The following is a 25,461-nucleotide window of genomic DNA, read 5'->3' on the forward strand; positions in this document are numbered from 1 at the left end:
TAAACAAACTCTCCAATCACACGCGACGACTCGTCTAGGTCTCATTCCAACTGGATTGTTCGATGATGTATGTTATTGTGGGGAAGGGCTGAGGGCTCAATGTGCCCCAGGTGATCAGTGACGCTCATGCAGGAGACAAGGGGTCTTTTTCGGATGTGCATGCCCTCTACTAGATGAGACTCTGGCATGTTTTTCGATTGGGGAAATATTGTCAAAAGAAGGTTTTATTTCTATATATTTAGAATTGCAAAAAGGCACATTCAAATGCTATTGTCCATCTGTTTTTGAATTCCTTGTTAGCCTCCATTATAGTATTTCTCTCTATATATCAATATCCTAGCTGTAGCTAAACACTCCAAGCTACCCGAAATAACTTGTCAATCTTATCCACTTCTCGAACTTGGACGACCTGATTAAAATAGTCCTGTCAATGTAGAGTTTTAGTTCGAAAGATATGACACGCATCTCCGAATTAAAAAGAAATTCTAATACAAAGGCCACAGGAAGTGTTCAAGGGGTACAAATATGGCTTACCCAAGGGCAAGTGATATCACTGTGATATGATCTTCAGCGAACAGCTTAGGCTTTGTTCTAAACGAGATAATCTCAGACAATAGACTTCTTTATATTATTCTCTACCTAACATCGATCTCCTTCCACCTACACTCTATGATGAAACTCTATCCTAAACACTGCAATATGCTATACAAACCTTGTTCTTGCTAAGCCATTTCCTGATACCACTCCTATGACTGACCAGCTGAAAGGCAGTGCTGATACCGACACTTTGTGCACTGTGGCATTGGGTGTCCCTTTCCTGGCTGCTGGCCTTGATGCGGTGCCGCCGCCCCAGTCAGTCTGCAGCCACAAGGTATATCAAACATACAATGTCTTTCGACGGTTCTTTCTCATTTTGGCTAGAATTCTGGTAACTTTGAGAGTCCTTGTGAACTGAAGCTGATGGCGAGCAATCATTCTCTCCTTCCTTTGTTTCGTCTGCCTCAGGCATATGAAAACGTACTAGTACCGATTTCCTTTGTTTCAATAGCTCAAAAATAGGAGTATCGGTGAAAGAAATTTTCTACTTAGAGAGGAGCGCGAACTATAGATATTCTAGGTCACTTTTTCTTCTTCTGTGATCTTGAGGTACTTGTAATTTATATACTACCTTCATATATCGACGACAGTCACAAATCTAATAATCAGCCATCTATAGAATCTACCGAACATACCAAACCAATCACTCTCTATCCTCCCTCACCAAGTTCCGGTAAGGGTTACTGGGATCATTCTCCTCCTCCTCAACTGAAGGAATCGTCTTCTTCACACGGCAAGGAATGCCAACTCCCACCGAATATGGCGGAATATCCTTAGTGACAATCGACCCAGCCCCAATCGTGGATCCCTTCCCAATGCGCACACCAGGCAGAATCACAACATTAGCCCCAATCCAGCAGTCATCCTCAATAAAGATAGGATGGCCGAATTCGACAAACTTCCGCCGAGAAAGCACACTGGTGTCGTGGCCGGCTGTGATAATGCTAACATTCGTGCCGATCTGTACTCGGTCCCCAATTACGACTAGACTGGTGTCTAAAACTGTTAGGCTGTTGGGTTGGATTATGTTAGTTTTTGTTCTATTTTGAAGGTAGGCGGTTCTTGTGGGTGGGGATTGTGATTGGTAACTCACTTCCAATTGACGAAGCAATCGCTTCCAATAATAAGGTTAGACCCGTAATCGGGTCTGAAGGGGGGTTCGATGAAAGTCCCGTCTCCCACACGGCCGACAAGCGCCCGTAGTCGTTCCATTCGCTTGTCTGCGATCTGATCGTAGGGGACTGTCTTGGTGTCTAGGTTGTTGTAGTCATCTGTTAAGCCACGGCAGCGGTGGCGAGCTTCTAGGAGCTTTGGTGTGTTGGGGTTGTACCTGGCTTTGTTAGCTTTTGTTCAATTTAAAAATTTCCCATATAAATTTGATGTTTAGAACTAGGTTGAAACCAAACATACATCATTCCTGAGATCATGCATTCATATTGTTCGCACATGGGGACACCGTTTAATCCACGGGCCATCTCGATGATCTCGGGGCGTTTCTCTGTGGCGGCCATTTTGTCTATCTGTGTTGAGAATGATATTTGTCTAAGAGTTAAGAATCAAAGAGCAGAGATTGAGATATGTAGGATTGAGTAAATCGGCTATGCAATGACAAGACCAAAAAGTCCAGAATATATAAGCTCAACACAACTGAACACCTGTTATTTAGGCGGTCATATAATTAGCACGTTCATTCTTGAGATGCTCCACACCTGTTGAAAACGTACTGGGTCCAATTGTTGAAGTGGGTGACCGTTTCAGAGTAGATGTGCTGTAGTTGGATATAATGAAGCCACGGTCAGGACCCCGCGGACACTACGTCAAGGGCGGATCCTCCGACATTTTCCCGACGCCCAAACTCCCTTGCCTAATCTGGTAAAATAGCCAGCTGCCGTGGGGTCTTGAAGTCATGTGAGGGGGGCGGGGATATCTGCCGGCTTCCACCCCTGCCGATGAACTAACCAGATTGGGTCTTTTAATAGCCGCGCTTATCGGCCTTATCGGTGGGGTTGGACTAACTGTATTTGGTTACTCTATGAGGATCAAGTATGCCGTCATACAATTGAAGCAATGGCGGTTTTACATACCGTCAGAACGGGCGACGTATGAAGAACTTGGAAGAAAAAAGGGGCTATTCTTTTGACCAATTTGGTGGATATCTTTCTATCAGATGGAAATGAAGATTCACGTATGACAAGTGCTCGTTTGACAGCAATAACGCTATGATAGCTACTATAGCAAACAACAAATGAAAGGCCCTATCTTACAGAGCCCCCATCTTTAGCATTGTACAGCTAAATCCTGGCCTTGACAGGCTCATTACGGGCGCTCTTAAGTTCCCTGATAATCTGCAATGCAGCCTGAGATCCCTGCTCGAGCGCACCGTCAATAGATGCCCGCCAACCATGGGCCCAGTCCGCAGAAGCAAAGAAAATATGTCCATGGCGGCTCTGTAACTCTTCCTGAAATTTCGACATGAACTCGGGAGGCCACCAAGCGGGGCCACCTTGGGACCAGGGATCGGTGTTCCAGTTGTGGAATACCTGTGCGTGTGTCAGTAAAACTGCAAGTATATAGATCGGTGACGAAGACAATACCATCTTTTCCACTTCCATAGGGTGCAGCTTTTGGAAGGCATCAATGGCCTTCTCTGGATCCCGCTCAGGGACAAACACGTCTCGTTCGTCTTTACCGAAACCCACTATATGTGCATTGCCATTGGGCGTTACCCCGTCCCCGTAGCCGAACATCAGAAGGTTTGGATACCGCATGCCGTTCCACGAGGTTAAGCCCGCTCCCTTCACATCTGCATGAATCTTGGTCATGTAATTGACGTGTCCGATTGAAATTGCTTGCTGGCGTGTAGGAGAAAGAGGTGGACTGAACGAGATGGTGTGAAGCACATTAAGTGGAATAGTGCTCACCACACGACGGGCTCGATACTGCTTGCCTCCTGCTGTGATTACTTTTACTGAGTTGGCCTCACCAATGATGGACTTGATCGGCGTCTTAAAAGCGTACTGCAAGCCGTTGGCCACGGCGTCCTGAAACATAGCACCAGCAAGGGCCGACTGGCCTTGACGGAGCTTGAATGTGGTCCAAATCGGCGCGAAATTGTCCGGGTTATATGACATCAAGGCATGGGAGCGGATCATGTCCCATAGACTTGAGTTCTCCATACTACCACCGGAAATGTGGAGCAGTAATGCGGTCAGGATCCCTGCCTCTTCGGGTGTCAATAAGTGCTTGATCTCTTCGAACCGGTCGCGACAGGAGATCTTGTCGTAGCGTTCCACGTCCAATCGATCAACCAGAACGTTATCGAGCTGCGCGTGCGGTAACGGACAGATTGCGCGGCAGTTTTGTCCATCTACATTGACGAAGATGTTCCACGCTCGCGCAGTGATCTCACCTGCTTCCTCGTGAGGGAGCTTCCGTGGGGTTGCCCCTAGGTGGATGATTCGTTAGACATATCCAAGAGATTATGAGGTGGATAAGACGTCGTGTACCTGGAACGTTGATAGTATAGTAGTCGTTGGCATATTGTCGATGGTGGGTAAGAATAAGGTCTCTATCCAACTTATACCGTGCCATCTCTTTGAAGAGATATGCCATATGGTGTGTTACCCATGTTCCTCCCATCTCGTACAGAAAGCCTTCGGCGATTTAGTCATGCCACAAAACTCGATCTGAAGGGCTAAGAAGTAGATACTTACCGTCAGACTCGACTGTATAGGTTCGTCCACCGACACGGTCACGGGCTTCAAGCATCAAGACCGAGAGACCTATAATACATGAGCCTAGATTTCTGTAAACGACAGAACATTGACTTACCGCAGTCCGTCATGTCACGAGCAGCCATCAAACCACTGTAGCCAGCGCCGATGACAATGGCATCGTAGATGTACTCCGCAGGGGCAGTTTGTTTCTCAGGAGGCTCCACAACTCCTTCACAATGGAGACTGCCTTTCTTGACACCAGTATCCTTCCTCCACATATAACCATCCTGAGTTTTCTTCATCCTGAGTAGTGCTACCTTTGTTCTTAGTGAACAACAAAGGCCACCAGACACCGATGTTGATGACAGGGAAAGCGATGAATTATATATGATGTTTCTCAGCTTGGCTTCAATTACTCTGTCATGTCAATAGGGAGAAACTATAACAAAGTTAAGTTGTACACTGCATCTTTATGAGTTTAGCCGTTTGGTCCGTGACTAGGAATATGTCCTGAAATGGAATGGGTTGGGTATCCATGTCAACGTGAAATGCCCCTGGCCTGATCAGCAATGAATTATGAGATAAATTTAGGGTAGCCATCCGCGTGTTTCCGTGGGTACAGCCAATCTGCCTAATCAGGAAGGTGGGCAGTCATATAAAACTTTCATTGCTTATCCTGTGGGACGAGATAAAGGCTGCAACGAGAGAGTCTAGACCAGCAGAATGCGGGTCAATGTGACTATCTCCTACTTGTCACAAAATACAGCAATAGACGCTGTTGAAGTTGATTGAGTACTCTCTGCTCGCAGTTTCCTTTAGCTAAACCTATACATACATATATATTTTTGGATTATTCCCGAAGCTCTGCGTTAACCTTCCACAACAAAGCCAAGTTACCAGGTCTATTTCACTGGAAATAGTACGAGAAGAATAAACATACATCATTATTGAGACCAAGCTTGTAGACATGAAAACATCACCTGAAGGGGTCCACAACCGCAGGTGACTTGATAAATCTCCCATCTGACATAGTATGCAAAAAAGAATTTATGCTATAACTATTGTAACCCCAATATACACATTCAGCTCTCTGTGTACAAATTTCCTCGCACATACTTGAGACCTGTATCACAACCCACAGTAACAACCGTTTTCCCAGGACCTAGCTCCTTGGCCAATTGTAGTGCCGCAACAACATTGAGACCTGAAGAGGTACCAACAAGAAGACCCTCCTCCTTCGCCAAGCGTCGACACATAACACGGCCTTCTCCTTCTTCAATCGCCCGTGCTTCATCATACCAGAGTTTGTTCAGTAGAGGAGGGGGGAATCCGATACCAATTCCCTCGACCGAGTGTTCACCACCATAGCCCTTTGTCAGAGTCGGAGCAGAGGCAGGCTCTAGCACAGCTACATGGCAAGCAGGCCATTTTTCTTTAAGCGTTCTGGCAACTCCCATCACCATTCCTGCCCCTCCGATAGCTCCACAGAAGGCGTCAATTCTACTAGGAATTTGTTCCAGCACCTCGCGCCCAAGCGTCGCATAGCCAGGTAAGACATCAGGATTGCTGAACTGGTCGGCATAGTAATAATCGCTGCCCTGAGAAGATATCTGCCGTGCGCGCTCACGCATGGCAGGGATCAGCTGTGGTGTGATCTTCCCATTTGCACTCGGAACAACATCCAGCTGCGCCCCAAATGCCGTCATGGTATTGAGCTTCTCGACCGCGAAGGCATCAGAGGATACAACGCGAAAGTTATATCCCTTAAGTGCGCAGACGAAGGCGAAGGAAGAGCCGGTGCTACCGCCTGTGGCTTCAACTACCGTCATTCCGCGGCGGAGCTCATTGCGGCGCTCAGCCTCCTCCACAACAGAGAGGGCCATGCGATCTTTGTATGATCCCGTAGGGTTCAGGCTCTCCAGCTTTAAAAACACACGAGCACAACCTGGCGGAACAATGCGGGTCAGCTGGACACATGGTGTGTTTCCAATAGCGCCCAGCGCACTGTCAACACTGGGTAGAGCGGGCATGATATTCTGACGAGGGAACCGAGTGAATGCGCAAATCGAGTAATCTGGGCCGATGGTAGAAAGAGAAACGATATAAAGAAGTCGCAAGCGAAAATCAGTCAGTCGGTATTCACTGTATGAAAAACACGAGTGTGAATTGGGGACTCGAGGGTCTATATGAGAAATGTTGCCTAAGAATTGCAGTCCCCAACTGGACAATTCGTGGCATGGTTTTACATGGATCCTACTTGCCTGTGAAACTGTACCCCCACATCAGGCTGAGATCCCGAGGTGGTTCACATAAAGGCTTTCTGTGCTGTTACGAACATAATGGCGCCAAAAGCCCCTACCTCCTTGCCATACGGCTTCACCGGTAGCCACTCATTAGACGGCAGAGGTCTCGAAATGGTTGTCTTTTTTACACCTCCATAATGCCAAGACACTTCTGAAGATCTGAAGAAAAAGCTATCTTGGCATTATGGAGTACCCCAAGAGCACTGAAGAAGCTCTATGGAAATTGTGGAGCCCAGCCTGAACCTGCAAACCATGGTATGGAATTCATTAAACCATATTGTCATTCAACTGTATGTGTATACTGAGATAGGTACAGCTGGGGGGCTGGCGAGTGATAAGCTGCCCCTTGAGATTGTTTTTTCAGTTATCCTATCCTTCAGTCATTCTACCTAATTTTCCATCACACTGGAATTGGGTAGCGGACAGCATCCTAAGCAGTATCCTGTTTTATTCTGTAGGGCACTCATTCTACTCGATAGTCACTTCGTCTTCGCGCTCAAAGTAAGTACCAATGAGTTTCAGACGCTCCAACGTTATTACTGGTTATGTTTGATAGCCAGAGTCCAAATATATCCTACAGTTTCTACTCCGATGGAATAATGTTACGACAAAAAAAGACATCTCCAAAATGCCAAGACGGAGCCGATTTGCCGAGATCTTTGTAGGCTATTTATTCAATACTAGCGTGGACGAATCATGATGTCAAAGAGCCCTAACCGATTCTTTAATACTGATTATCGACGAGGCCATGCAGAGATGGGAGTTAGTTGCAGTACTCAATTTTCATGTAACAGGTTCATTGACCAATATGTCAGTGCGATAGCCTTTGCTAGACTAGTTAGTGTTCGTTAGGGAGCGTTCGGCACCACTTTTGAGTATGTAAACTAAAGACACAGTATAGAGTAGCATAGAGGCCGTAGTATATTCGCCTCGTGGACAGCCTGGGGGTTTGTATTTCTTTTTGCCAAAGTTGACTGTGACATGGTAGCGTCATTCCAGAGAAGCTTGGTATACATGGCTCTATCTCTGATATACGTGAGAAAGTTGGAATTCTTCTAGTCGGACGAGAATGGCGGCGGCCTTCCTGCGGGAGGTGCCGAGGCCGGGGAGCATTGCTTCCACTCCGGCACAGACTCTCCAGGTAATGGAGGTAGTGTTATAAGCCATTCATTATTATACTTAGTCTGACTAAACTCTTCAATTCCAAGCAGCCAAGATAAGTCAAGATCTCTAAAACCACAGTCACCTATCATGCCACCAGCCTCAACATCACCCGAGCTACCCAACCCACAACAATTGACCACTGAGGGAACCAAGTACGACCACTCACGGAGGTAAGTCTACGCTTTACGAGATAAACGCATCCAGTCACTCATCTAGTCTCATGAGACATTATGTTTTGATCGTCCTTTCTGGCTTTATGCTCAATTTCACTGCCTGCGGCGTGGTGTTCGCCTATGGTATCTTCCAAGCTGAATATGAGAAGATGGCTGACCAAGAAGGAACCCCCTTCACTGGTGCCTCGTCTGCTGAGATCACTCTGATTGGTAGTCTTTCATCGGCGATGATGAAGCTAGGAGCGCCATTCGTGGTCGCATGGTGCAAGTGCTTTGGCCCCAGAATTATCGTCTGCGTTGGGGGCTTTATCTTTGGACTAGCTAATGTCCTGGCAAGTTTCGGAACAGCATCCTGGCACTTTCAACTTTCCCAGGGCCTGCTCCTCGGGATCGGGAGTTGTCTTTCGTACATGCCATCCATGACGGTGCCACCCACTTGGTTCTCAAAGCGCAGCGGGCTCGCCCTCGGCATTATTTCGGCTGGTACTGGTATCGGAGGTTTGGTCTTTGCCCCAGTCATTCAGGCCTGTATCAACGTGATTGGTTTCCGTAATACACTCCGGCTGATAGGGTGCTTGTCAACCCTTCTGATCTGTGCCTCGGGCTTAGTGATTTATTGGGAGCCATCGACGGCTGCCCGTCTCAGAGAGGAAGCTGCCGGGAGGTCCTTAAGCAGACGACTTTTCTGGGTGCCCCTACCACCCTGGGCCATGGTGAAACAGCGCAAGTTCATTGCACAGCTTCTGAATGCGGTCTTCCAGAGTGCAGCCTACTACACGCCGATCTACTACATCTCCTCGTACGGACAGACCCTGGGCTACAGCGAGTCCGAGGGGGCCAACTTTACCTCACTGAGTAACGCATGCAATGCAATCGGCAAGATCGCCGTGGGGTATCTCGCTGATTATATTGGCCGATTGAATTCCTTCTTCTTGGTGACTCTGTTCAGCGTCTTGGGCACCGTTGGGCTCTGGATTCCCAGTACGCTTGTCGGGTCGTCGTTGCACGGGGAGGCTGCAGCCAAAGGCTGCTTTATCGTTTTCACCATTATCTACGGACTCTTTGCCAGCGCGTATATTGGACTCTTTTCGCCTGCCCTAGTCGAGCTCTTTGGCCTGCACGACATGCCACGTGTGACCGGCTTTATGTACATGTTGCAAGGGGCGGCCGGCTTAGTGGGCACGCCGCTTGCTGGAGTGATGGTCAAGACGTACAACGGCGAGACCACGTCCCGTAGCTACCTGGATATGGCCATCTTTGTCGGTGCGTTGATGGTGGCGTCCACCCTAACTGTGGCCTGGGTCAGATTAGAACAAGGGTTTGACCATGTCAGTGGCCGGTTTGCCTGGAAGTGGAAACTCTAGTGAATTTAATAGACACAGGGCCTACCACATCTATGATATAGAACGCTATCTCCCGAGATCATCTTTTGTTTTCCACTATAGACCATTGTTCTCGATCCGTGATAGACTCATATAAAGAAATTTGGTTAATCAAATATAGGTATTTAACTACTTACGGACTTGTTAATGCTTCATTGCATTATCATACTGGTAGGCCAAATTCGAGTCTAATCGATAGCTATAGGCTTCCAATACCAGAGAATGCATTTTGCTAAGCAAGCAATCCCCAAGCCCGAAACTAGGTCAAGCGCCTACCAGATATGGTAAGAAATCTTGCATTACTGCATAGTGTAGTCGACTGAGTAGGCCTCCTAGTCTGCAAGGACAAACAAAGACAAAACAAAGGAGGGCGCTGGTGATATCCGATATTCCTCCTATACACTACACAGGTTACTCGGGATTTGCTCCGCCATTCTAGTCTCAAAGAGGCGATCAAGAGCGAGGCTAACTGAACCTGGTTGATGAGAATTTTTATGAATTCTTGTATAGTTTCCTTGTAACAAAAACCGGAAAATGAGCACCCCTTTGGTTATTGGAGCAGGGTGGAGATGCGCCCTCCAACGACATTTTTTCGAATGCCGGTAGGTCGGGTCGTGACCCCGTGGCGTGTTTAGCGTTAGCCCTAATCTTAGCCGGAGATCGTTCTGAGCTCCCCGAATCTATTATCTATATTCAGACCAACTATCAACTATGGCTAAATCATATAAGTATGCTGGTCCTTGCGTCAGTAAGGTTGAGCATCATGTGAGTAATTAAATCCTTTTAGTACAAGATAACGAAAAGTCAGCCTAGTATTCATCTTGAGAATATTATTCAACATAACCTTTGCCAACGAGGCAAGCGGCAAAACTACTCTTCAAGACGTACCTTCCAGGGGCAGATACAGAGGGGCTTGTGTTGCCTGTATCTAATTGATTAAGTTCCATACTTGGGACATCAATGGCCTGTCTACACACCATTATTTACGCATGCTTTGTGGCATTTTCACTGGTTGTCGCGTTGTTCATTGGTGACCTTCTAGGTCTCTTATTGTCGCCGAGGTTTCAGAACTACATCAAATGATCAACAGACTGAATATCTGCTAGATGGCCTTGGCGAGTCCGATAACTGGTAGATAAGCTTCTCCACTTCAATCTCACGGCTTTCCTCTAATATACTCCAAGCATAGGCCAGTTTGCGGAGAGATCAACGGCCTAGCTTTGCGAAAGTCTAGTGGGGACAAATCACCTATACATCGAGATAGCCACTGGTGCACTTTATGTGGCCGCCTCACTGTGTTTGCTCGTTCTGCGCTGGCGGATAATTCGATTACGTGACCAGAACTTTTTCTTGGATTCGCCAAAGTTTGAACAGAACATAGTCTGACGCATCTACTTAAGTTGTGTAGACTCGGGCATCCATATCAATCAGCACTGTGCATCGTGGTAGAGCTGGAGGCCTCTCATTTAGAACACATGGGTGCGGTAGGTATAGCGCCACACTAGGGCATCAAGCCAAGGATGCCAAGCAGTACCTGCCGACTCGCTTAGATGGGCAGCTCGGCTACCAAACGATTAATCATATTAATTAACTAACTAGAGACTAGAAATTCTCCTGTGTGAATTATTTGTAAGCCCTCGACGAGGGTACCCGCTCCATATGCCGTGACGTTGCTGGTCATTAGCATATACTTATTACCCCGGGAAGTAGGTCCACACTATCGCGACATATTTCAAAGAACACGAACTCCACCACCACACACACATCATCACTGGAAACTTGCCACATTCACCAAGGTCCTACAACACAAGTACCATGGCCGACCAAAGCACCTCAAACACGCAGCCCAACAGGGCCCAAATCCGCGTGGAACCCATCACCAACCCGGAAGAAGACTTCAACCGTTTCTTTGAGCTTGCTGCCCTCACCTTCGGCCATCAGGTCCACGATGGTGTCTGGTGCGCCATGAATCCTGGCTGGGATACGGCTGAGGGTTGTACGAGCGGGAGTGCCCGTCTTGCTGCGCGCTGGTCCACCATCACCAAAGACAGACATGGCAACCCCAACACCATTTTTCTCAAGGCCGTTCTCGGAGACGGCTCCGGGGATGAGGAAAAGATTGTCGGCGCGGCCATTTGGGAGCAGGCTTCCATCGTGGACGGGTACGGTCAGGCCCCTGCAATCAACATAGACAATTCGCAGCTGGAAGCCCTGTACCCCAATCAACCGGACGAACAGCGGTATCTTCGGCAGGTTGACCACTCACTGCGCCGGCGTCGCCTGGAGGTGATCCGCGAGATTGCGATGAGTTCGTCCCCAGCGGTGATGGTATTGGACTTATGTGTGGTCGACCCAGCGTGCCAGCGGCTTGGAATTGCTACAAGACTGGTAGAATGGGGCCTTCGTGAGGCGAAGGCACGTGGTGGGTTGGAGGCTGTGCTGGAAGCTTCGAGCATGGGGCGGCATGTTTATAGGAAACTAGGGTTTGAACAAGAGGGGGGTGAGTTTCTTTACGACGTGGATGAGGAGTTCCGGGATCGTGAGCAGCCGTCGAACGTATTTATGCGTACCGGTAGACCGGTAGCATGACGGGTTTAAATTGCGAGAAGGTCCTCTGGTGTTGTGACTATTCCCTGGGAAATCCATTGGAGTCGAGAAGGCCAATCAATATGCGAAGGTCATGCAGGGTACAGCAGTGTCACTAATCAAGTAGAATTGGACCATCGTGCAAAGGTTCCATATTAGCTTTGCAGACTTTTCAGTAGATTCACCTCTGTATTGATTGTGACTATGTACTCGAGCCTTCACATAACAATAGGACCAGAGCGGTCTGAAATACCTATTGCAATGACCACAATTGCCCTATAATCTAGAGTCTTAAAGACTCGGTTTTTTGAGTCAATCTTCAATCACTTCTGAGATTAACTTATTCAAGCCTTTACAGAAGATTAACCCATTGAAAACCCTATCCCATCGCTCTTCTTATACGCTTTTCTCGTTCTCTTTACCAGGATGCCAAAGAAGACTGCCGACGCACCTCCGGGAAAGCATACAGCTCCCCGAATTCCGAGTCCCGCACTATTCCCACAGCATGATGGTTCAAAACCATTACCGAGCCATGAATTGGATAATATTTCGCCTATCAAAAGTAGAGTCCAGCCTGGTAGGAACAGGCTGGACGATGAGTCGAGACAACAAGGAGAATTTACTGAGCAAACACCTGAGGACGACGCACCGCAAGCAACCCGATGAGAAAGCTAATTGGCAACTAGTCAGTGCATGTTTCATGAACTTTGGGAATGGAATGAACGATAGTGCACCAGGTGCCTTGATCCCATACCTTGAAAAAGACTATCATATCGGATATGCAATTGTTTCACTGATTTTCATCGCCAACGCCGTCGGATTTATCCTTGCAGCCCCACTGACTCACACGATTAGGGCCAAGATAGGACATTACAAAAGCTATGCACTGTCCATGGGCCTCGTCACTGCGAGCTATATAGCAATTGTCTGCCACCCACCCTTTGCAGTCGTCGTAGCTGCTTTTCTGGAGCTTATGGTATCGGCAGAGTTATCTCACCATTATTTGCCACGCTCATGGTGTCTCACAACATTCGTTGGACATACTTCTACACCATCACATTGACCATTACAGATGCTGAAAAAGGCCATTCAAGACCGCACAACGATACTAGGATCACTGTTCATCTTCGCTTACCAAGGTGCCGAGGTTTTCCGTTTCGGGCTGGATTGTGTCATTCCTAATCAGCTATCGGGGCGGCGATTCTCGACGCGTCGGGTATGTGAGCGCTGGCTTTTGGGCTGGAATCACTCTTGGGCGGTTTCTGATTGTGTATCCTGCCCATCGAATTGGAGAGAAAATTGGTTGTCGGGCTATTAGTGGTTGGGGCGATCGCCTTTCAACTCCTGACCTGGCTAATCCCGAATATTGTCGGCGAAGCTGTGTCTGTAGCGATCCTGGGCTTGTTGTTGGGTCCCTTATATCCATGCTCTACGGCGGTTTTCGCGAAGCTCTTACCCCGAAGCATGCAATTCATAAGCCTGAGCTTCATCAGTGCACTTGGGAGCAGTGGTGGGGCTGTTTTTCCTTTCCTGACTGGTATCCTTGCACAGAATATGGGCACAATGGCGATGCATCCAATCTGTCTTGTGTTGTATGCGGCGATCTCGAAGCGGTCGGGGTAAAATTGCTTAAATAAATAAATAATATAAGCCAGTATGATCAGAACTTCGCCGTTGATATATAACCGTTAACCTCAACCTGGGCAAGGAATAATGCGTGATTTACTAGCGACTAGTGTGGAGAAGATGAAGGCTTCATTTTTTCTCCTTCCACATAGGGAAATTCAAGTCCTACATAGTATTTATTGGATATCGGCGTGGTAAGACTTCAACACTAAGCATCCTGTCTCATATGTACCATTGGAGGCGAGATCCGCAGTTTATTCAATATCTCTAAATATTTTATTTTTGATTACATGCGCTTGAAAACAACGAGAAGCAGCCATGCCGACACCGCCCTTCTTTAACTTACTAAACGCTCTTGAGTCGATTAACGATGCTGAAAAGTACTCTGCTTTCCACATCATCAACACTGGATATAAGACATCCATAGACGGGAATTTCCACATCACAGCTGACATTCTCATTTCACACACCTTGCGGGATACCCAATACCAAGGACCCCGGCCGGTGATCGTGAGAATCCATGGGGGCTTTCTTGTACGTTATCATGGAGGCTATTTTTCGAACCAACACTGAACTATTGGCAGGTAACGGGATCAAGCTTGTACCCACCATGGTTCAGCAACTGGATCCTCGAATATGCGTTACTAAACAACGCCATCATCATCTCCCCTAACTACAGGCTTCTCCCCGAAGTGAGTGGAAAAGATATTCTAGATGACATGAATGACTTTTGGCACTGGCTCCACAGCGGATCGGTAGATCCCATTATTTGGGGTGCTGGATACCAAGGTATAACGTTGGACCAGTCTTCAGTCTTGGTGGTTGGGGAAAGTGCTGGTACAAGATGGACCCTTTTACTTTTCCCTCTTGGCTTCCATTGCGGATCTGACGCCCCATAATCTAGGAGGCTACCTGGCCATTCAATTGGCAATTACTTACCCGTCCAAGATACGTGGGGTCATTGCAGCCTACCCCATGGTGGACTTACGATCCAAGTTCTATACAGAGATATACTCCAAACCGATTGTCGGAGTGCCCAATGTCCCAGTCAGCTTGCTCGACGATCATCTGGCCATGATGGCAACCAGGGAAAATAACCGAACTGAATGGATTACAGCAGCTGATCCGCCAAATCGGCTAGAACTGGCGTTTTCGACTGTCCAGAATGGCAAATTTCTGGATGTTTTCGGATCCAAAGATAGAAAGCTTTTTCCGATCGAGAGACTCCAGGACCTAATCTCGGCAGGAAAGTGGATACAATTACCACTGATGTTTATCTTTCATGGAGAACAGGATTCAGCAGTTCCGGTAGATAGTTCAAAGAAATTTGTGCGGTTCCTGAGGGAGAAGCTGCCACATGCCCGTGTTATGCTTCACACTCAAGATGGGGATCATGGCTTTGATGCAGATGCAACGTTGGAGACTCCGTGGCTAAGGGATGGATTGGAGAGAATTTCTAAAGTGTGGCTAGAATCTCCCAGCTCTAATCTTTAATATGATACACTCTTTGTAGTTACAGTCCACTATTGGCATAATTCAGACACTGTACGCATGGCGTTCTCCCCCCCCTTTTTTCTTTCTTTCTTTTCTGTTTCCCCCTCCATAATTTCTCATGTGGAGTATGACGAGACACTATAAGGCAAGATTTCTGATCAGCGTAGCAATAGTATCCCTTGAAGAGGTCCATATCCACTAATATCCGAAGTTTTCCCGCCACGCGTGGAGATACGCTTAGTTCCCCGATTTGGCAAAACCCTCAACTTCCCAATTCAGCAATGTCCTTTAGCCATTTTATACCATCTCCCTACAGAGATTGCTGAGTCCCCTCACTGATGCGGGGTTGATAGTATCGTCAGAGCTTGATATCGAACTGATAAGGGAGGTATATAGCACCTACAGTATTCCTCACTTCTCACTATCTCCATACTTCCTATACAATCATCTCAAGTTTTGTACAGCAATTCCAAGTCTTATCTTCACACCAAAATGATCACCGACTTCTCTGGCGTATCCCTAAAGGGCAAAACTGCCATTGTAACAGGTGCTTCTCGGTGAGGAAGAATCATCATCCTCCAATTCCATGGACGATATACTAACGATATAATATAGGGGTCTGGGGGCCGGCATTGCCCTCCTCCTCGCCAAGCGCGGTGCCAATATCGTCGTCAACTACGTCTCCGACGGGAGTGCGAAGCGCGCCCAAGAGGTAGTAGATCAGATCAACAACCAGATCGGCACGAAGGCCATCCTTTGCCGTGCAGATGTTAGCAAGCTAGAGGAAATCCCATTGCTCGTTGACGCGGCGCTGAAGATCAGTGAAACTGGAAAGATTGAGATCTTGATTCATAAGTCCGTCATTTCACTGTCTCATCTTTCTTGCACTATGCTAACGTAGAAGGATAAAAGTGCCGCGCAAGGCCTGGAAGCAAACCTCGTCGATACCACGCCGGAATTCTATGAGACGCACTTCAACTGTAATGTTCGCGGTCCGATCTTTTTGACCAAGGCTGTCGTCCCGCATATTGCCAAGGGTGGGAGGATTGTGTTTATCTCATCCGCTGGTGCGAGACTAGGTGTTGCGGGCCAGACTGTCTACGCTGCTACCAAGGCGGCGGATGAGGCTTTGGTGCGCGTCTGGGCTAAGGAGCTCGGTCAGTCGCATAATATTACTGTGAACTGTGTTAACCCGGGTCCCATTGCTACTGGTAAGTACTTGTGCTGTGTTTGAGTACTTTTCTTCATTTACTTTTATACTAATGTCTCCCAGATCAATGGTTCCAGAGTGATGAGCAGTTCCTGAAAGACATGCAGCCGTTGATTGAGTCGACTCCGGCTGCGGCTCGGGTGGGTGAGGTGGATGATGTTGCGCCTCTGGTGGCATTCCTTTGTAGTGATGATGCCCGCTGGACTACAGGTGCATGCTTGTCAGCTAATGGTGGTCTCTATAATTAGTTCTGTCCCTATGTTAGAGTATTTGGTAGTCAAAGTGCCAATTTCATCACGGTTCAATTGCTTCTAAGCCTAGTGTATAGCTTCTACCACTTTGATGATGCTGGTGTGCAACATTCCACAATACCTATTCAAGTTGAAGATTTAGCTCAGTATGGTGAAAATACCGGTGCGAATGCTTCTTGAAGCCCAACTAACCAGATCAAAAGTGAAGCATGACAATTGAATGACTACCACTAGTAACTAAAGAGCTCGTCCCCCAATAAAGAACAGAATTGGCAACTACAACACAAGGAAATATCCACTTCAATACACACATAATTCTATATCCAAACCCTGAGACCACAAAGCCATATCCACAGCCCTAAACGCCTCCCTAAGTATCATGATAAACCACCCCCTCAGCCGCAATCTCCGCCCTCATTCCCTTAACATTAATCTCCTGAACTATCACCGTACACCAAGTAGGGGTATGCCCAGGAACCATCCTCTGAAACACATCCTGCATAACTTTCTCATCCTCAGCATGAACAAGATAGCTAATGAAACGATAGCCCTGGGCAAGTCCCTGGCCCACACCGGCATTCTTCAATGCGGCATCAAGGCAAGTGAAGATGGCTTCGAATTCTGCTTCTGCTGTTTCGTGGACCAGGGCCCCGGTTTTGAGGTTGAGTCCGATATGGCCAGTAGTATAGACGAGAGACGTAGTAGACGATACAGGTACGGTGGCTGTTGTTGCGAGGGAGGCGGGTTTTAGGCAGTCGCCTACTGGGCCGGGGAGGTTTTGGTAGGTGGTTTTGGACATCATGGTTCTTATGGTAGAAATGTAGAAATCTAGAATGAATGAACTACGGGTCTGAATATACCCTATGTATGTATATAAAATGTATAGATCTATGTATACTCTCCTGGGTGATTTGTCACAAATGAGGGTAATGCAATTCAATTACCTAATATGGAAGAAGGAAAATGTTGTCCAAGGCCAGAGAGGTCAAGGGGTATATATCGAACAAATGGTTATTCTCATACTGGTCTAAAGCAAGGGCACACATAGGGTAACTGATTTTGATGCAACAATTTGACTGGCTGCGGATACCCACTTACCTATTTAGGTAAAATAGCCAGCAGCATTGAAGTGGGCTTAGGCTCATCTCTGGCCCGGTAAAATGCCGCTGCTTGTTCGCTGAGACATTATCCGGCATTGCTCTGGGTCGAACTAGTCAGATCCACATCCAATCAAGGCATTTGTGAAATATTAATTGATGTACCTGCAGCGCTAGCCGAGGGAGCGAGGTTTCCCCATTTATCCAGCTCTAATGCATATCCTACCTATGCCTGTGTCAGATGATAACGGCTTGACTATGCCCTAGCAAACGAAAATGAACTGTAATTTGAAGCTTTTCCGTGGCCCCGCCGTGGAGAGAAGGCAGAGCCTGCTTTCTGGATAACAGGCTATTTTGAGTTATACAGCGTAGAAATTATCATAAGGACTAGCGATGTAGGGTATGGTATATACGTCGACCCCGGTCATCAAGTAAGACTACTTAATCGGCAAAAGCCGCTTCTGCCTTCCATTTTCTTACCACTTTCCAGAACCCAATAAAACTCCCAGACAGGAAATTCCTTGGAATGGCTACCCAAGTTGGCAAGAGAACCAACTCCTTGGCCTTTGCCCGTACCGATTGCCATACGTGTGCCTCAAGGGGCCAGAAATGTGATCGCCAACGACCTCAATGCGCTACCTGCATCAGTCACGGTCGTAAGTGTGGTGGTTTCGCAACGCCCCTCTCTTGGGATCATAGACGAACACGCAATAGAGCCCTAGCCAGCCAGGATGATTCAGGGGAGGATGCAGCCGTTACAACTCCCAAGATAGGAAATGGCCAGATAGGCAAAGACCCTCCGAGGCATTTTAAGTTTGTACTTGGCGGGAAAAGAGATCGGAAACGCCGGAAAGTGGTGCAGCCACGAAATAACACGCGTGCGGAGAAGGAGGCAAAGGAAGTCAATCCCCCGCAACCGGTAGATATTGCCGATATTGATGCTTCTCCACCCGGTGATGATGAGACTTCGTTTGATCTCGTGGCCCTTGCTCAATCGGAGCATCTGTTTGATCCCACTAATTGTATGGTTGGCCATCGCCCAATGTCCACGTCAGATCTGCGACTTCTGCGGTTCGTATCCATGATGCTAACAAGGTCTAGCTTTCTATCAGCATGATACTATTGATATACCCACTCCACAAGACTACTTTGCGTCTTTACTACAATCCGGCTCATCTGCCTTTCCACTTGAGACCCCGAGTATGATGGAGCGTACATCAGGAGAGGGACTCTGTGGCTTAGGGCTAGGGGATGCATTCCAGGACGGTCTGTCTTTTATTTCCTCGGATATGGGTCCTGTAGAAGGATTGGTATCAACATTGCGCGCACCCACTTTGGAATCCGTAAGTGGAGCTGGGTCAGGCCCAAGCCAACCTTTAGGGAATCAGCATGAAGCACTATTGCAAATGTGTATGAGTGGGCCCTCCGAACGCTATGAACGTTGAGTTCTGACATGTTCCCAGATGATACGGAATTTTGTGTCCTTCCCATTACATCTGATACAGCGCTGAACCCCTTCCGCTGTCGCGAGCCACTGTCTCAAGGTTCAAGGCTCTTGTTCCATTCCATCCTGGCACTGTGCTGTCGCCATCTTAGCCAGATCACTGGAACACCATCTTCGGAAGAGCGAGAGCATCGTAACCAAGCGTTTAAGCTTCTCGAGAATGCTCTCCAAAGCGACCAGTTGGCAAGGAGAGGGTTGACCTTACTGGATCCACTCTTAGTTCTCTTCACACTTGATGTAAGTTGTAACCAAACCTTGTCTGCTATCATCGGCATTTAATACAAAACTAACATATGTGTTCTCAGTGTACTCTCTCTGCCTCTGGCCGATGGTCCACCTATCTAACTCGAGCACATTCCATCCTCGAAGCATGCGGAGGTCCGCCAGCCCTTGATAATGCGCGCATTCGATCTCAAGTGGCCATGATCCTGTGGTAAGCCAGCACCATGCACGCATAACTAAACGTACTATATCTAATAAACCAACCAGGTGGGACGCAACCCTAGCTCTAGTCTCCCGCCAAGGAACAGTCTTCTCCCAATCCTACCTCGACCACCTTATACACTCAGAGAAGAAAGACAGATGGTCATTCTACGATCTCACCGGCTGTCCAAGCGACCTAGTAGTGATCATCTTCAAACTAGCAGAACTAGCCCACCAAAGCACAATAGCCTCCACCATGAAATGGCTCACCTTCAACCTAACCCCCATTGTCCAAATCGAAGAACAGCTTCGATCCTGGACGCACTCCTTCTTCGCAGCACCGTCCTATAATCAGGTTAGTCCTAGCGTTGATGAAGGTACTGGCACACCCCCACTCGACGAACATACTTTCCACGCACACCAAGACCGCCATCATTGTGCTGAGGCATGGCGTCATGCTCTTTTGCTGTATATCGAGCGAATCTTCAGATGGGATCGAAATCGGATTCGACCATTATCTATTCCTTGTCTTGCGAGATTGACTCTCAATCATGTGAGGTGTTGTAGACGGACTTCTCAGACGCAGAAACAGTTATTGTTACCTGTCTTTTTGGCTGGTAGCGAGACTGGGGATGAGGAGATGCGAGATTTGGCTAGGGGTTATTGTCGTTGGTGGGGGGAACGCAGTAGATATAATATGTTCCATTCGGTGCCGGTGTTACTGGAGGATATATGGGGCGGTGATAAATGGTGGGGAGGTGTGGTGGATGAGAAGACTAAAGGCGCGTCGACGGCGGAAGGGTCTAATGTGCAGTTTCTTTTTGGGTAGCTTATATAGGAACGAGGCTACCTCTCCTGTTATGGCGCCTTAAGAGCAGTAAAGAGGAAGGGCGATGTTCTCACTAGGTAACCATGCGGTTGAGAAACAGAAAATATAGTTGAAGCCCGAAACCTTCCCCGAAAGTACATCTTTGATTGCCCCTGTATATAATCTTCAATCCAGTATATTCTATCCTTCATATGTTTATCTTATGTCCCGTAAATCATTTCAATGCGTTACTAGCATTCAGAGCGTCCCAATCAATTTCCGGTCCTTTGAACTTATGCCTCCTTTCAATCCAAAGGACTAAGACAAGTCCAAATAAACCCGTGATGACCACCGAATTACTATCACCTTAGCCTCAGTCTCACAATTCAGACGTAAGTCAAAGAAAAACTCACTAATTCATGCTCTCCAGAGTTGTAGGAACCGTAACCGGGAAACAAAAGAAGATCCCACTGATGATCAACCAGATAACCGAGAAGATATTCACCGCATACCCGATAACAGGCCCTAAGTCGAAATGTCGACGGGGTAGCCTATTGCGTCCGCAAGTAGCCAGTATTCCTTGTGGAACCGTATACGTTATATTTAGCATGAGGATTGCCGTGTTAATGATCGAGTTGAACGCAGCGGTTGATGCAATATAGAGGAGACCGTATATTAGGCAGAAACTGGCAGCTAGGAGAGTAGTACGAATAGGAATTTGGCGGACTGGGTCGATGTGGCTCCAATAGGAAGAAAAGGGAAGGCCATTCTTGGAATTGGGATACTGTTAGCTTGTTTCGTGGTTGCTCGGTTCCTTAGCTGAGGTACTTACATCTCGTGAAAATGCCCATGCCATTCGACTGGACGCTATCCATTGGCTGGGTACGCATGCTGTTTCGATTAGCTTGGCTGTGTCCTTGTAATGATATGGAGAGCGGCCCTGGTAGGGAATCATACTGTAGTAGAGTAGAGTTAAATACGCCTGCAAGATTGTAGCAGCGACCTTGTTCCCAGTTGCCTGATAGAAAATCTCCATGCTAGGCAAAAACGCTTTCTGCACCGCTTCGAGGTCGGTAATCACAGTAGCCATGACCACAATCCAGGGTACAGCGGTCAGGATGCCAATGACCATAGTCATGTTGCTTTCATATCTTGTTAGATAAATCAAGGATATTCACGAGGGAGACCTACATAACTTGGGGCAATTTCCTTCCGGGACTTGGCATCTCCTCGGCGATATGAGTGCATGCGCTTGTCGCAGCGAAGCAGTACTGGCCAACGCCAATACTCATGAGCCATGCTGGTCCAGGACCCCATCCACTAGAACCACGGTATTCGACAATATTAGTCGGGCGATAATGGTCTCTACCCATTGACAAGCAGACTATTATCACCAGGAGGAGACCAACAACGGACAAATACATGGCCGTCTGTGTTAGCCGATCAATGTGCTTTTGTGGAACAGTGAAGATGGGAATGACTACATGCTGTTAGTGTAGATCAAAAGCCCGAACATATTGGGAGGTGAACACAATGTATAAGAAGGAGTAGAAACGAACGTGTCAAAATCACCACAAGAACGTAGCATAGATACACCTGCCACTGTGTGCCAGCAAATTCCGGATACCAGAACTTCGCAATCCCAAAAGCTGATATAGCCGTGTATATAACCCCAGAGGCAGTGGTCACCCACCATGCCACCACGTTAAAGATTCCAACCATGTAGGCGGCGAAGTTCTTCGAGAACTGTGGGGCAACAATATACGTGAAATGGTATTGGCCCTGTGAGTTTGGTGAGTCTGCTGTCACTGGGGTGATACCTGTGTCCTGATAAAAGTGCTATCGAGAGACTTACACCAGAAGAGGGAAGAGCAGAGCACAATTCGGCCAGCCCCAGAAGGACAATCCACTGGACTGCCGAGGCAATCATTAAGCCAAAAACAGCGGTTTGGCCGCCCCCATAACCGATGGCCATACCAAAGCAGGCGGCATAGGAAAGCCAGGAATTAATGATGCTAGAGACGGTTATTGCGTCCGTCCCATACTGAATGAAGGCCTTGCTTACCTATAGGCCAGGCCAATTGCTCCAACCCAGGAGAAGGACCGTTCTAGCTCAGCCACATGGCCTTGGGCCCTCAGGACAGCATCATCCAAGTCAAACACTTCACCGAAACCTTTCCCATCCTGGCTGGTAGGAGGAATGTGTTTTCCATCTGATTCAACTAAGTCAGACATGGTGATTTAAGCTCTTCCCTCACAATTTCACATAGACATATGTAGGCGAGGGAAAGGGTTATGGAGACTCTGTAGGCAGATACGTATATATATACGATACGGGCTAAACGCCACTCAAACTTAGACCCAGCGGCGTATGGCGACTGGCAGCGCCCTTGCTTCCGGATGAGCGGACAACGGATAAGCACCTCCGCGCAGATTTGAGGGATCCATGACCACACTATCTCCTTGAACAATGCTGTGTAACACGTCCAAGACCTGTGAACGCGGAGTATGGGAAGAGCTGCCAATCAGAAGGACGTTGAGTTTCTGCAAGATAGACTAAGGAGGGCTAAGAAGGCCGGCGAGTGCGGGGAAATTATGCTGAGCAACTCCAGCTTGGTGGGTACCCTTTTGCCCTAGATTGACTTTATCAGCTCACTTGCTAGATAGGGAGAAGATACACACCCTTGATAAGAGCAACTCGGAACCATATTGGGCAGCTGTTATAGGACCATGTGGATTTGCCTAACCTTTCTGTTTGTTTGAGGAGAGTAGAAGTATTCTCATCCCTACTGTTACGCTGCCCTTGATTGTAACAAATAGATCTGATTCGAGGGAAAAGCAGGTTCATGGTAAGGGTACTTACAACATAATGACGTGGCTTCGGTACCTCCCTTAAGCCATGGTAAAGAAATTAAAACATATTATCAAAGAAGTAAGTGCTGTGCCCAATAACTGGTTCTTGTGTAATCGTAGCTCTGCCACGGTAGGGATGATGGTCGCAATATATACTTATGTTCAAGTCAAGAAGCTCCGTTGACATGGATATATGGCCTGATATATCAAACTTTGCTTTACTATGTCCTATGTGACATGGCCTTATGATTTTGTCCGGACCTTAACGAGGGTCTCGTCATACCACGCATTCTAGGCCCGGCTAAGCATTGGCCAGACTCTTCTTAGGGAGTAAGCATTATATGCATTGTCCTGAACATGACTCGTGATTCAATCGTCATAACATATTAGTTCACGAGAGGGACAGAGCATGTCAATTGAAATAAGGCCATATTGCAAGATACCTAACGCATAGATTCAGACTTATTAGTTCGAAAAGAGTTAACATAAAAAGAGCAGTGCAGAATACACAGTCCAATCTTCATTTGTACCAAGCTAACAAAGAACACTAAACACCACAAACAAGGTCACAGCTTTGCTCGGGTCGCCAAAGCCTCCTCTACGAGGTTCACAGCAGCTTGAGCGCATCCATAAGATGACTGATATCCGGCTCCGCCAGCACCATAGTTGTGCACCACCCAAGTGTCTCCTATGCGTTCCTTCTCGATTCTTGTCCCATTCGCCCGCACAGGTCTCAGGCCCACACCGTGTCGAATGATATCGAGGTGTTCGATCCCCTTCCCACCCGTAAGTTGAGGGCACATTTTGACTGCGCGCTTCATAATGCGCACAGCAAGATTGGGATCCGCCTGTGAATCCCAATTTCCCAACTGATACGAGCCACCAAGGATCGTACCGCCGCCAGCAGCGCGGGTCATAACATAGCATGCTTCACCATCGCCATCGTCAGTTCCAGAAACATCCAGCATCTTGCCAGCTTCATTTCGGACTATCACAATTTGTCCACGAGCGGGTACAACGGTCTTATCTTCGACTCCGCCCAGTTTGGAAGCCATAAGACCTGTACAGTTCACGACGAGATCAACCTTCTGACCAGGGTGAACAGATGGAGAGGCTGCGTCCGAGATATGGTTGAAAATGGCTCGTTTGAATACAACTCCGTTCTTAAGGCACTGGGATACGAGCCAGGGAAGGTATATTGCAGTGTTTATGCAGACGGACGTGAAGACTGTCGCAGAGTCAAACCCAGGGCCATGGCTGCTCTTGGGAAGGGCACGAAACTAAATGATTTAGCGTGAGATAGACAGCTTCGAATGCATACGTGAAAGGATTTCTTACACTTGGAACAACGTCCTTGAACCAAGGGTTCGGTGACAAAAGCTCCCCAAACCATTTTGCAGTTGTCGTACCGACGTCTTTCGAGCGGCTGTGTATTTCGCATTCTGCGTTATTGTTAGTGGTTAGTCACGAAACAGGTTCTTTTTCATTTACCTTGGAAGTGTATTCCGGCATCAGGGTGATTACGCGCTAGATCCTCCAACGCTGTCCATGTGTACTTATCCCAATCTGCTGCCTTGGTGCCACGAGTCGACATGCTAAGTATGGCTCTAGTGAGTAACGCGCAAGAAGCTTCTTCTCTCGATTCAACTCACGGCATATAATTCGCACCAGCCCACGGTGAAGCATATTCGATGTCGTAATCCCCAGGCATATGTTTAGCCGCAACGACTATCGTGTATCCTGGAAGTCTGGACAGGAGAAGAGCAGTCGTAAGTCCTGCAACTCCGGCACTGAAATCGATAGGAGTCAGATATAGCTGTGGCAGCCAGTACGCAGCATGTGGTTTGAAGGCTCCTCACCCGATAACTACCACATTCCTTTGTTCCATTGTATCGTTCTCTTACAAAGTGATATCAACTTAGATAGCTTGCTTATTGAGGATTTGAGAAATCAATATATTGTTGTAGCCTTCCAATAAGAATGAACAATCCCAGTTCCCTTGAGGACTTGTAAGATAGGAATGTACCAACACCAATATACTACAAGTATTCCAATTCACCCAGTAGGCAGCTTATCTTCTCTAACATGCTCTGCCAAGCGGGAAAGAGTTCCATGTCTATTACCAGACTTGGAAATCATACATAATCGTTCAATCATCGGGAGCAAACTCAGTTTCCTCTTTGGGCAAGTTACGGGTTCTGGTCAAAGCGCCACGACTATGATTTCCATAGTCCTTATTATTGGTAATGAGAAACCCTACATTGCCTTTCTCAG

At 47.5% G+C, this 25,461-nt stretch overlaps 10 protein-coding genes across 10 annotated transcripts; 5 read left to right on the forward strand and 5 right to left on the reverse strand.

Moving 5' to 3' along the window:
• Window positions 1-2,888: 2,888 nt before the first annotated feature.
• Window positions 2,889-4,615, reverse strand: BDV27DRAFT_143664 (flavin monoamine oxidase family protein; the record flags this gene model as incomplete). The annotated part of the gene is made up of 5 exons (XM_032070141.1): window positions 2,889-3,137; window positions 3,192-4,042; window positions 4,104-4,250; window positions 4,311-4,379; window positions 4,429-4,615. 5 exons carry the CDS (start codon window positions 4,613-4,615, stop codon window positions 2,889-2,891), a joined length of 1,503 nt encoding a protein of 500 aa, XP_031929451.1.
• Window positions 4,616-5,395: 780 nt separating this feature from the next.
• On the reverse strand, window positions 5,396-6,343 carry BDV27DRAFT_143665 (PLP-dependent cysteine synthase family protein; the record flags this gene model as incomplete). Its single annotated transcript, XM_032070142.1, has 1 exon — window positions 5,396-6,343. One exon carries the CDS (start codon window positions 6,341-6,343, stop codon window positions 5,396-5,398), a length of 948 nt encoding a protein of 315 aa, XP_031929452.1.
• Window positions 6,344-7,867: 1,524 nt separating this feature from the next.
• On the forward strand, window positions 7,868-9,317 carry BDV27DRAFT_170954 (monocarboxylate transporter; the record flags this gene model as incomplete). Its single annotated transcript, XM_032075467.1, has 2 exons — window positions 7,868-7,950; window positions 8,006-9,317. The coding sequence occupies 2 exons, from the start codon at window positions 7,868-7,870 to the stop codon at window positions 9,315-9,317; spliced, it is 1,395 nt and encodes a 464-aa protein (XP_031929453.1).
• Window positions 9,318-10,829: 1,512 nt separating this feature from the next.
• Window positions 10,830-11,991, forward strand: BDV27DRAFT_170957 (GNAT family N-acetyltransferase). Its single transcript, XM_032075468.1, has one exon. The coding sequence runs from the start codon at window positions 11,151-11,153 to the stop codon at window positions 11,922-11,924; it is 774 nt and encodes a 257-aa protein (XP_031929454.1). The 5' UTR covers window positions 10,830-11,150; the 3' UTR covers window positions 11,925-11,991.
• Window positions 11,992-13,865: 1,874 nt separating this feature from the next.
• On the forward strand, window positions 13,866-15,041 carry BDV27DRAFT_155989 (Alpha/Beta hydrolase protein; the record flags this gene model as incomplete). The annotated part of the gene is made up of 3 exons (XM_032072245.1): window positions 13,866-14,081; window positions 14,132-14,384; window positions 14,452-15,041. 3 exons carry the CDS (start codon window positions 13,866-13,868, stop codon window positions 15,039-15,041), a joined length of 1,059 nt encoding a protein of 352 aa, XP_031929455.1.
• A 492-nt stretch (window positions 15,042-15,533) lies between these two features.
• Window positions 15,534-16,499, forward strand: BDV27DRAFT_143669 (SDR family NAD(P)-dependent oxidoreductase; the record flags this gene model as incomplete). Its single annotated transcript, XM_032070143.1, has 4 exons — window positions 15,534-15,598; window positions 15,657-15,896; window positions 15,954-16,252; window positions 16,315-16,499. 4 exons carry the CDS (start codon window positions 15,534-15,536, stop codon window positions 16,497-16,499), a joined length of 789 nt encoding a protein of 262 aa, XP_031929456.1.
• Window positions 16,500-16,872: 373 nt separating this feature from the next.
• BDV27DRAFT_155991 (uncharacterized protein) lies at window positions 16,873-17,301 on the reverse strand (the record flags this gene model as incomplete). The annotated part of the gene is made up of 1 exon (XM_032072246.1): window positions 16,873-17,301. One exon carries the CDS (start codon window positions 17,299-17,301, stop codon window positions 16,873-16,875), a length of 429 nt encoding a protein of 142 aa, XP_031929457.1.
• Window positions 17,302-18,125: 824 nt separating this feature from the next.
• Window positions 18,126-20,355, forward strand: BDV27DRAFT_143670 (Zn(II)2Cys6 transcription factor; the record flags this gene model as incomplete). Its single annotated transcript, XM_032070144.1, has 5 exons — window positions 18,126-18,621; window positions 18,842-19,009; window positions 19,063-19,340; window positions 19,409-19,536; window positions 19,593-20,355. The coding sequence occupies 5 exons, from the start codon at window positions 18,126-18,128 to the stop codon at window positions 20,353-20,355; spliced, it is 1,833 nt and encodes a 610-aa protein (XP_031929458.1).
• A 109-nt stretch (window positions 20,356-20,464) lies between these two features.
• Window positions 20,465-22,781, reverse strand: BDV27DRAFT_92660 (amino acid transporter). Its single transcript, XM_032077967.1, has 8 exons — window positions 22,400-22,781; window positions 22,190-22,349; window positions 21,894-22,116; window positions 21,526-21,814; window positions 21,292-21,476; window positions 21,167-21,225; window positions 20,748-21,103; window positions 20,465-20,693 (listed from the first exon to the last, which is right to left on the reverse strand). The coding sequence occupies exons 1-8, from the start codon at window positions 22,567-22,569 to the stop codon at window positions 20,570-20,572; spliced, it is 1,566 nt and encodes a 521-aa protein (XP_031929459.1). The 5' UTR covers window positions 22,570-22,781; the 3' UTR covers window positions 20,465-20,569.
• A 972-nt stretch (window positions 22,782-23,753) lies between these two features.
• On the reverse strand, window positions 23,754-25,075 carry BDV27DRAFT_155994 (FAD-dependent oxidoreductase; the record flags this gene model as incomplete). Its single annotated transcript, XM_032072247.1, has 5 exons — window positions 23,754-24,467; window positions 24,526-24,629; window positions 24,679-24,782; window positions 24,840-24,977; window positions 25,047-25,075. 5 exons carry the CDS (start codon window positions 25,073-25,075, stop codon window positions 23,754-23,756), a joined length of 1,089 nt encoding a protein of 362 aa, XP_031929460.1.
• Window positions 25,076-25,461: the final 386 nt, after the last annotated feature.

Source organism: Aspergillus caelatus, assembly GCF_009193585.1.
Source record: "Aspergillus caelatus strain CBS 763.97 unplaced genomic scaffold BDV27scaffold_52, whole genome shotgun sequence".
Classification (NCBI taxonomy): domain Eukaryota; kingdom Fungi; phylum Ascomycota; class Eurotiomycetes; order Eurotiales; family Aspergillaceae; genus Aspergillus; species Aspergillus caelatus.

Bases quoted from the DNA above. Each gene is read 5' to 3' on its own strand.
- BDV27DRAFT_170957 (XM_032075468.1), top strand. From the start codon at position 11,151: ATGGCCGACCAAAGCACCTCAAACACGCAGCCCAACAGGGCCCAAATC.
- BDV27DRAFT_92660 (XM_032077967.1), bottom strand. From the start codon at position 22,569: ATGTCTGACTTAGTTGAATCAGATGGAAAACACATTCCTCCTACCAGC. The intron at 21,815-21,893 runs GTTCGTTTCTAC...AACAGCATGTAG, and splicing joins TCTTGTGGTGATTTTGACAC to TCATTCCCATCTTCACTGTT. The intron at 20,694-20,747 runs GTGAGTTTTTCT...CTAAGGTGATAG, and splicing joins ACTCTGGAGAGCATGAATTA to TAATTCGGTGGTCATCACGG.